At 37.0% G+C, this 10,832-nt stretch overlaps 2 protein-coding genes across 2 annotated transcripts in view; one reads left to right on the forward strand and one right to left on the reverse strand.

Moving 5' to 3' along the window:
- LOC112153902 (transmembrane protein 238) overlaps positions 1–5,366 on the forward strand; it is a gene marked incomplete in the record, with an annotated part of 8,090 nt that extends 2,724 nt beyond the window's left edge. The window contains 2 exon segments of the mRNA XM_036217222.1: positions 206–893; positions 5,168–5,366. Coding sequence (XP_036073115.1) covers positions 372–884 — 513 coding nt within the window.
- Positions 5,367–9,022: 3,656 nt separating this feature from the next.
- LOC112154405 (cadherin-1-like) overlaps positions 9,023–10,832 on the reverse strand; it is a 14,715-nt gene continuing 12,905 nt past the window's right edge. The window contains exons 12-15 of the mRNA XM_036217217.1: positions 10,292–10,434; positions 10,068–10,211; positions 9,863–9,980; positions 9,023–9,060 (exon numbers count right to left, since the gene is read on the reverse strand). Of these exons, the coding sequence (XP_036073110.1) occupies positions 9,023–9,060; positions 9,863–9,980; positions 10,068–10,211; positions 10,292–10,434 (443 nt within the window). The remainder of the gene's footprint in view (positions 9,061–9,862; positions 9,981–10,067; positions 10,212–10,291; positions 10,435–10,832) is intronic.

Genomic DNA, 10,832 nt, shown 5'->3' on the forward strand with positions numbered 1-10,832 from the left:
ATAGTTAATGAGGGTTGGATTGATTCAGATGGAGCACTACTGAAGGCCTAGGTGTGAAATGCACGGCCCGCCACTGCTAAAATGATACCTGTGCGCTTCATGCGCATGCGCATGTTTGTCATTTTAAAGTCCTAATTATCAGAGGTTCCGCATCAAACATGAATCTCATCCTCGTTTCGTTTTCTTCTTCTGCTTTTTCAGACAGCATGTGTTCCTGAGGCCCCGGAGGGCCCCACTTCTGCAGTGACGCACTGACGGGCGGGGGCGGGGCCAGCGCTCAGGTGGACTTCATACAGGTGTTGCAGCAGATGAAATGCGCGTCCTGATTAGCAGGCTGCTCTCCGAGGGCCGTTACTCCGCGCCACACCGGCATGGCTCCCAGCTGCGTCGGCAGGTGCGCGCCGCTGCTCTTCCTCGCGCTCGGGTTCGACGTGGCCGGTCTGGTCGTTCTCCTGGTCGGGATTTTCGGGAACGTCAGGCGCCATGGCCGCTTCTACGGGGACTTCCTCGTCTACACGGGCTCGATCATCATCTTCTTCAGCCTGGTGTGGTGGATTCTGTGGTACACCGGCAACGTGCAGCTGTACGCGGAGGACTCCATCTCCCTGGATGTGACCTTTACGCAGTGGGCCAGAAAGCTGTCGGAGCGGCTCTCCACGGGCAGCATGAAGCCTCTGGACATGGAGGAGAAGAAGGGCGCGCCGGTGCGCTTCTCCGCGCCACCCCGGATCACATGGGAGGACGGCGGTAGAGAGATGACGCCGCGGGGGCAAGACAACCGGGGCTTTGACGGTGACACCGAGAGCGCGTCCCCGACGCACAAGAACGTGGAGCTCGGGGTTCTGACGGGCGCCGAGGAGAAAAAGTTGGAAAGGCTTCTGTGACCAAAGATGGTGAGTTTCACGTCAGTGACGCACCTGACATCCCCACAGCTCTTTTTTACTCAAGTTTTGGGGGTTAATTTCGTGTTTATAGACATTTGGAAACACTTAATCTGATCAGATAATTGACTTTGTTGATGGGATTCTGGATACTTTGATTTAAAAACGTTTTTTTTTTTTCCCCATTTTCGTACCAATCGGTTCATGTCTTTCAGGGAAAAATACTCACTCAGAAAAATGCTGTGTTTGTTGTGTTAAAACACGTGTCAAGGCCCAGGGGCCGGATCTGGCCCTCCAGATAATTTTGTTTTATTATTAATGACCCAATGTGATCTTACCCTCATTTCTAACTTGTATAATTTTGACCAAATGTATTGTTTTGGAGGGTAAAATATTGAAAGTTATTAAAAGTTTAAGTTGATTTATTCTTGAATAATATTGTTGCCTTTTTATTTTTGATAATTATGCTAAAAAGTTATGGTTTTAAAAATTGGCATTCTGATAGATTATTTTTTGACTATTTTGGCATTTACTTAAATTTTTATGCTGGTTTGGAGTTTAGCTAATATTTCAGCCACACGTTAACTGCTTTGCTAATTTTGTCACTGAAAAAGTAGTTGCGATGTCAATTTTTTTTTTCTCTCTGTTTTCGCAATAAACTGGGTAAAATAGACAATATTTTTGGCATATCAATAGGCAGAGTTTATCTGCACTTCAAGTATTATATTTTGTAGCAAAAGTTAGCATTTAAAGTCTTTTGATATATTGTAACAGAGTCCCCAGTGGTATTTTAATAAACCCTTTTCACATGACGACAAGCAAAATGGAGAAATTACTAAAAGTGACCTACGGGTTTAGACAGGCCAAAATTGTGCTGTTTAACACATTTTAAGTAAATAATAAAATGTAACCTTACCAATTTAAACTGAAATGTGTACAATATTTATTTTATAAATGTCCTACCTAACTAAGTGCATTAATCTTTGTAACCCCAGTTAAATAAATCAAACGTATAATCTGGTCTGGTGTACACCTGACTTTACGTTGTAACTGTGGCCTATTATAAGACGGGTTCATCCAGGAAGGTTCTATAGCAAAATATTGAAGAAGTTCATATGGAATTAGTTTTCTTTAAGTTGATGGTTTCTTATCAAAGTAACAAATTTACTACACCAAACTCTCACAACTTGAGAGAAGTATTTCTACATAGAAAATGGCAACTTTTCATCAGGTTGCTCCAGACTTCTTCCATCTGTTTGGTGTTTTTGTTTGTGTGTAAAACACTGTTGGCTCAGATTGGCAGCCATGACACATGACGCTGTCTTAGCCAATCATAATTGCTCATCCTGTTGTCAACCCGCCCAGTTTCCTCTCCAGACGGACACTTTATAGCAAAACACCAGCTGCTGGTTTGTAGTTTGTTTTTTTTAATATAAATTTAAATTAAAGTTACACACAACCTTAAAAAGAGCATTATAAAAAACAAAGGCAGTAAGTAGTCAGATTACTAAGTTACTTATTTTAAAAAATTACATATTTTTTCTTTTTTTGAATTCAATTTTTGTAGGAACATTTTAAATGTTTTTTTTTACTTTATTAAATTAATAAATAAAATATTTTAATAAAAAATAGATGCATTTAACTAATAAAAATATAAAATAAAAAATTACAAATGAAATAAAAATGTAAAAAACATTTTAGAAAAAAAAAAGATTCTTTTACTGAAAACCCAAAGCTGTTATCTGAAACGACGATAATACAAACGCTACCCCTTAAGATGGTCATTCTTGATCTTTTAATCATAGATTGGATGTTTGTTGGGTACAAATTATCGATATTAAGCATTTATGGCATGAAAAGGCTGCTGATGTTGCATCTAAACAAAGAAAAGTGAAGAATTTTCATTCCCATTCACTACAGGAAAATCTTCCTCTGTGGGGCGAGAAAGTCTTTAAAGTGACCTAATTATTGTAATCTTATTATGATTAAGGGTTTTTTGGTTTATTGGCTACAGTTGTGATAGTGGGACAGCTGAAGGGAAGTAGTGCTGACCTCCTCATCTACAGTTCTGCTGGTTTCCCTCCACCAACCACTTGGGCTCAACATGCTAGCTATATTTTTATTATTTCTCTCTGAATTCCCTCCTCACCTCCAGCCCCCCCCCCCCTCCAATGCTCTCCTCATGAATTTCTGCAGCAACAATGTCTTTCCTCTCCGGGTTGCTGTGAAAAGATCCTCAGTGACCCGTGGCAGCTTCTAATTAATGAGGCCCGGCGTTTCTGCTTACCCTCACACTTCTGCTTTATTCTGGTCGTCACTTCTCCTGTTACACTCGAGCAGCCGACACCTTTCAGTCACAACAAAACACACGGTGCTTATAATGGAAGCGCGCGGCGTTATTGATCTGGTGAACATCCGATTTGCTGAATCAGGGTGAACATGAGCAGATCGGACGTGTTTGAGGGTTACTGGAGCATGTCGGTTAGTTTGAAGCACTGAGGTTCTGATCACGGTTCAAATACGATGACGACAGTATTGGCTAGTTTTTAGTTAGTTTAAAGCTAATGATGGTTAAGATGTGTGCTTTATGTCCATGATCACACATGATCCGATTAGTCGACTAATCAGAAAAAATAATCAGTGATTAGTCGACTTTTAAAATAATAGTTTATGGCAGCTCTATCCAACAGCATCCCAACAGGACACTTTGAATTTGTAGAAAATATTGATTTTGTTGAAAGGACCGGACTATTGAACTTGTTAAACCAGGACGCTTGGAGAATCCAGATGAAAAAGAAATTGCACATATTAAAAATTAATGTTAATAGGTTGTCAAGTATAAGAATTTAAATATTTCATTCTTGAACTGTCAGTAAATGACTTTTGGTCATTATAAATATAATTCATATAAGAAATTTGGTCAAACATTTGAAGAACTTTATTTAATTTTAGCAATTTAATATTTAAACAGTTTCATTTTCCTAATTTCTTACCAATTTTGAGGCCAAAATATTTTTCAAAACTAGATTTTGTAGCACATCTTTTTTGTCAGTTCAGTCTTTTATGAAATTCAAATATATTTGACAAAAAAAAAACTTTAAAGTGTTTGTGTTAACTCTACATTTAACCAACAGCTTTGTGTCCATGTGGATAAATGTATTTTGTTCACCAATGTTGGGCGTTCATGTTTTTGTTCCATAAAGTGTTAACTCTGACAGATCAGGATCATGAACCCGAAGGCTCTGAAACCAGCAGGGATTGCTGCGCTCTTGCCTCATCCCATAATAAGCTCAGGAGTGGTCTCTGTGGTGAGGGCAGGCCTCCACCTGGAGTTCATGATGAGTCACGGAGCAACATGTTTGTGGACTCACAGGAAGCCGCTCCGCTGTTTAGCAACCGACACGCTGCATTAAGACTCACCTGCGATGTGGAGAGGAGGGGGCGGGGCCAGGATGAAGAATCAGTCTCCTCGTCGACCTGCTCAGTCATTTCAGATGATAAAGCTGTTCAATCGGTCATTTTGGTCATGAATGATGTAGCAGGTTGTGTCAACATGTGTTGTGTTTTATTAACTCAGCAAATCGTTTGTTGTCAGTTTTATCAGTTTGTATTTACAGAGTAAATGTTTACCATGAAAGACCTCACAAAGAAACAATGTCTTCTGGTTTCTTTCTTCAATATAAAGACCAACATTATCTTTTATTTTATTTATTTGTGTGTCAAAAGCTGGCAGGTGGCTGTCCAACAGCAAAAATTAAAATGTCAGAGCCATGAGTTTTATAGTTTATTTTTTCTGAATAGAAATTCACCAAAAAGTCTGTGAAATTGCTTCAAAGTACAGTTTCAAAACCTTAAAAGAACCTACAAAATAAAAGTCCTGCACTTCCTTTCCAGTCTTGATAGTCACATTAAAAAAAGAGAACAAGAACAGAAATAGATGAAAGAAACTTTCACTCAGTTTATTTTTAATTTTGCCGTATATATATATATATTTGATTTATTTCAAACATGTAAAACATTATTAAAATGACTTAAAAAAACGTATGCTTTTATAAAAAATTCAAAAACCGAATTCAATAAATAAATGTTTGAAAAGAGGATCGGCAGAATAAATGCTAATTTAAACCTATCCCTTTGTCTATTTTTGTGAAATTCTACGGAAATGTCAGCTTTTTCTCAATTTATTAGTCTTTAATTTAAAAGTGTAAAATGATTTGAAGAAAGTGTCCCATAACTATTTTATTTTTTTCCAAATATTGCCTCATTTTGTGTCCTTCTCTTCACAGGCTGCATCTCCCTTCTGATGTAAAGAACAGACTTTTGTGTAAAACTGAATTCAGAATATTCCCAAACACTCCTACATTGAAGAGGAGCCGTGCACAAATGAGGAAGAGTCTGCAGCTTATTTTATGTGTATTTTTTCAGGAATAGATGTAAATATATTTTTTTTCTTTTTTGAAAATAAAGTTTATTTTTTTTGCTGAATCTGTGACTGACTGTTGTCAATTTATTTTGGAACCAAATATTTCAGAGTTGCAGGAAAAACTTATTTTACTCTTCCTGCATTTGAGGTCAAATGTCTGTTTTATTCCAGAACTTCTAGAAAATGATGACGTGAAAGTTTAAGCTCTTGGTTTCTTTACAGTCAGGCTGCAGACGTGTTCCTGTCATTTTGTTCTCTGCAGTTCTTCCAGCTGCTCTAGGACTCATTCTTTTCTTAATTTCCAAGGCTTTACTGAGTTATTCCTTTTTTTTTCCAGTCTTTCTGGGTCAGTGCTCTCGTTTCTTAGCCTAGTCTGCTAAATTTTCTTCTACTTTGGAACTTTAATAAGGAGTTGGCTTCAAAATGTCATTGTCAGCTGAAGCACCATTTATGGCAAACGAGAATAAATTAATATTCTTGACTTTACATCACTTCATCATTGTCATATTTGATCATCTTTCATTTCCGGCTTTCATTTAGCTTCCTTCTCTGGTTTGATTCTGAAGTCTCCCCCTCTGATGAGAAGCTTCTTCTTAGGCCTTCAGAATGTTTCTTTTTCTTCAGAACATTTTGAATACCAGCTTTAAAATGAGACATTTGTGCGGATTGTTTTCCATTTTTCCTGATGTTTGCCTGATTTCTCAGAGCTTCTCTGATGCGCCGTTTCTTTAAGTGAAATCTGAGTATTGATCACTGAGGGAGGAAGAAAACCAGTCCGACCGGATGCATGAGTCAGCAGAAGCATATAGTTTTCATTTGAAATGAGTGGATTGTGTACAAAAGGAGCAGAAAAACACATCAGCCGCTCCAGGCATCAGATAGCGTATTCACAGTTTTACACGCCTGAATCAGAGATTCAATCTTTACCTTAGGTACGGCACAGCACTCCCTGCATACAGAGCGGTTGATATCTGAGTTCCGGCCATAATAGCAGGAGTTTAACAAGACAGGAAACAATTTAAAAACAAAAGTTAGAAGCAAAATATGTGATTTTTGTGTTTAGTTTTTGTCATCGGTTTTCCTCGGTGTGAGCTTGCGTGTGATTAAGGCGTGTTTGTTTGCACACATCTCGTTTATTATTTATTCATCGCGGTTCCCGGAGAGTTGGAGCAGAACTCCACGTTATTCTAAAGGTGACACAAAACACCGTCTCCCCGTGACGCCTGAGGCGTCCGGCTCCGACGGAGCAGCACGCCCAGGTCAGGGGAACATTTGATGCCGGCTCCTCACAGAGCAGACTTAGTGTTTACGTTTAATGCTTGAGTTTGACTCTACGCTCATGACAGAGTTAACACAGTGGAAAACGTGTTCAGGTCATAAAAAGTAGATTTATGAGGGAGGGAAGAACTGAGATGAGATTGATTAATGTGATGGTTGCATAACCTCTAGGACGGGGTCACCAACGTGGTGCCCTCAAGGACCACACAAGGTGCCCTCAGGTCTCTTCCAAAATTAGCACAACTCACTTGTGAGTAGTGATGCCACAGACGATTATTTAATAGTCAATTGATCACTGATTATTTATTTAGATTAGTCGACTAATTGGGTCATGCACAAACTGGATGTAAAACACAGATCTTAACCATCATTAACTGAAAACTAGATATTTAGCATTACCTGTGATAATGCTAGTGTGAATGCTGTGAGCTGAATTTGGACGCTGAGGATGCTAATGCTGATAGCTGAAGATGCTGAAATTGATAGCTGAAATCGGAAAAGCTAATAGCTCAAAACGCTGAAGCTAATAGCCAGCTAAAATCTTAGCTAAACTCTAAATTAGCCAAAAAAAGGCTAAATTATCCAAAGTAGCTTGCATGCACCTGAAATATTAGCTTAACTCCAACATACTAAAACACGGATAAAAACCTAAATTAGCCAAAACAGCTAGCATGTAGCTGAAATAATAGTTAAACTCCAAAATATCCTTAAAAACGGAAAAATCCTAAATTAGCCAAAGCAGTTAGCATGTAGCTGAAATATTAGCTAAACTCCATAATAGCTTAAAAAACCCTTATAAAAGTCAAAATAGTCCAAAAAGCTAGCAGAATGTCAATATAACTTTCAACTTTACTACATTCCGACTCCATATATTGTAAAGTAAAAACTAATAGTATTATTAGATCATATTATACTATAAAATTAGTCGTCGACTATTTTAATAGTTGATTAGTCGTCAATTAGTGGCAGCCCTACTTGTGAGCTGCATCTAAAATTACATTTTATTCTGTTGCTATTTTTTTTTTTAAATTACATTTGCATTTACATAGATTTAAAAATTAAAACACCTTTAAGAACATGTTCATGATAAATTAACTTTAGATAAGTTTGGGTGACCTCAGACCTACTCCAGCTACATCAGGCAACACAGGGAATCAATAGCAGAGTGTTGGGAAAGGATCAAGCATACCGATCACTCCCACACTATTTTGAAAAAGATTGCACTGAATTAAATGGCACAAAGGATATAGCAGATGGATTTAATAGTTTTTTCGTTAGCATTGGACCAAACTTGGCTGAAAATTGTGTAACCAATGAGGATCATGAAGCAGGTCAAAAGAGAGAAGATAGGGTAAACAGTATGTTCTTAAATGATGTCACAAAAGAAGAAGTAAGGAACATAGTGAAGAGATCCGTGAACAAAAGATCGACCGATTGTGACAACTTAGATATGACTTTGATAAAAAACAAAATTGAACAAGTTCTGCAACCATTCACTTATACATGTAATTTATCATTTTCATCTGGTACATTTCCTGATAGGATGAAAACTGCAAAAATAATACCCAGTCATAAAAGTGGAAACAAACACATACTATCTAATTACAGACCAATATCCCTGCTACCACAATTCTCCAAAATATTGGGAAAATTATTTGTAGCCAGACTAGACAAATTTCTAGACAAAGAGGGCACTTTAAACAGTAGTCAGTACGGGTTCAGAGCAAATCACTCCACAACATTGGCACTAATGGACTTAATGGAAGAAATATCAACAGCATTTGAACAAAAAAAGCACCTCGTCAGTATTTTCATTGACCTTAAAAAAGCATTTGACACCATAAACCACAATCTATTATTGAAAAAAATGAATAAATATGGCATCAGAGGAGTCACCCTGAAATGGATTACCAGCTATCTGTCAAACAGAAAACAGTTTGTGCAAATAAACAACACGAAATCCACATTAAGTTTCATAACATGTGGGGTACCCCAGGGTTCAGTCCTGGGTCCCCAACTGTTTACCATATATATAAAGGATATCACCAGTGCATCCAAATTTTTAAAATGTGTTTTATTTGCAGATGATACTACATTTTACCATGTGGGTGATGATATGCAATCAATGAAAGAACTAATTCAAACGGAGTTGGTGAAAATAAAAAAATGATTAGACAGAAATAAACTATCAATTAACTGTGAAAAAACAAATTTTATGATTCTTAGCAATCAAAAGACGAATAGTAATATCTCATTTGAAATTGCAGGTTCTCAAATTAAAGAAGTGAAAGAATCCAAGTTCCTAGGAGTAATCATAGATGATAAAACAAACTGGAAATCACATATCAACTACATAAAAACAAAGATAGCAAAAACAATAGCACCCTTATATAAGGTTAAATGGTCATTAGACAAAAAAATGTTATACCTCATATATAACTCACTGATTGTTCCATATCCGACATATTGCATAGAAATCTGGGGAAACGTGAACAAGAAATTGATAAATTCCATATTTGTGTTACAGAAACGAGCAATAAGAATCATCTCTGGGAGTAATTATCTGGACCCATCTACACCACTGTTTATAAAGCTGAAAATATTAAAACTTAAAGACTTATTAAACCATTCTATACTAAAACTTATGTATTAAGTACGTAACAAAAGTCTACCACATAACATACAAAATAAGAACAAAGAGCAAGTATAACCTAAAAAGGGCATTACATTTTTAAAACAAACAAATTTAGAACAAAAATGAAGGAGAAAAGTGTCTTGGTGCAGGGGATTAGATTATGGGATAATCTTGAAAAATCAATAAAAGAGTCTAGTTTAATTACTACATTTAATCTTTCAAAAAATTTATGAAAAAAAACAATTGATTACGTTATATGAATCATAAGGCCATTGGGAACGGGGAAAATAAAAATAAATAAAAAATCTGAGGTACTTGCTTAATTAGGTTTATTCTATGTTACTTATTCATATATACTAATATCATATATTATATTATTGTTTTGTTGTTCTTACCGTTTGTTTCTTTTTTGCTTTCGTTTATTTTCATTATTTTTTACTTGTCTACTTTTGTTGCTCTTTGCCAGCCAGCTGACATGATGTTGTAAAAGACAAAGAGATAGATCTGATTGAAATGATCGATTGATTGATTGATTGATTGATTGATTGATTGATTTGGTTGAAGGGGGCAGAGACAATAAGTTTTCTTCTTTCTGTCCCTTTTCATTTTCACTAAGAACAAGAGTATTATGAAAGTATTTTTNGCTGTTGCTAGAGTTCCCAGATGAGAGGCTTCCAGCGTCCGAGCCTCCACCCTCGTAGTCAAACACCAGGAGAGAGTCGTAGGGGGCAGCGGTAGGGTCTTCATCTGCTGCCTTCAAGTTCTGGAAGATGGCAAAACAAAAAAAGGACATTTTAAAATGATTTCAAGAAAAACAAAGTCCCTACAGAGGCTTGGTTGCATCACTTACGTCCTCAATGAAGTTGCCAATTTCATCTGGGTTAGCAGGCAAAGTTCGGTATGTGGGGCGGGACATGGTCGAAGGCATCATGTCACTTCGCAATACATCAGGTTTGTTGTCGAGGCCATAGTGGAGAACGCTCAGATCAAAGTCCTGAGGAACAAGAGAACAGGTTCTAATTTAGTCACAAAATCTTGCTAGCATAGGTGTTTTGTCAGATCTCTAGTGTTTACCTGATCATCTTCTCCACCTCCTTCCTCAGCGTAGTGGAAGATGCTGTCTCTCATTAGTTCGTCCTTAAGTAGTTTGTCCTTTTCGTCCTCTTTCTGTTGTCCCTTGTGTCTTTTGTATACATACAATCCCAAAATCGCAATTACTGAAATGAAAAGCTTTATTTAATGGAAGCTGGTTGACTGGTTTGTTTGTCAGCATTAAAATCAATAACATGGTGCAATGCAGGCCCGTGCAGAGACATTTGGAGGGGCAGGTGCTCAAAGTTAAAAAAAAGGGCACATGGAACAAAAATTTGAAGCACCGCACCACACACCTTACAATATATGGTGCTGATTCATGATCTGCCTTTAATTATTATTCATTAGTAAAAATAATATAAAAAATTATATGAAATAACGTGTTTTTGCATTTGTACATATTCATTTTTAAATAGCCCATATTTACAAAACACAGATTGCTAGCTTCAAGGAGACAAACTACGATTCAAAATTAACAGACACTGTAACCAAACAACGCTAGATTACTAATCTAAAAATTCAC

The sequence above is a fragment of the Oryzias melastigma genome, linkage group LG19 (assembly GCF_002922805.2).
Source record: "Oryzias melastigma strain HK-1 linkage group LG19, ASM292280v2, whole genome shotgun sequence".
In the NCBI taxonomy this organism is placed as follows: Eukaryota; Metazoa; Chordata; class Actinopteri; order Beloniformes; family Adrianichthyidae; genus Oryzias; species Oryzias melastigma.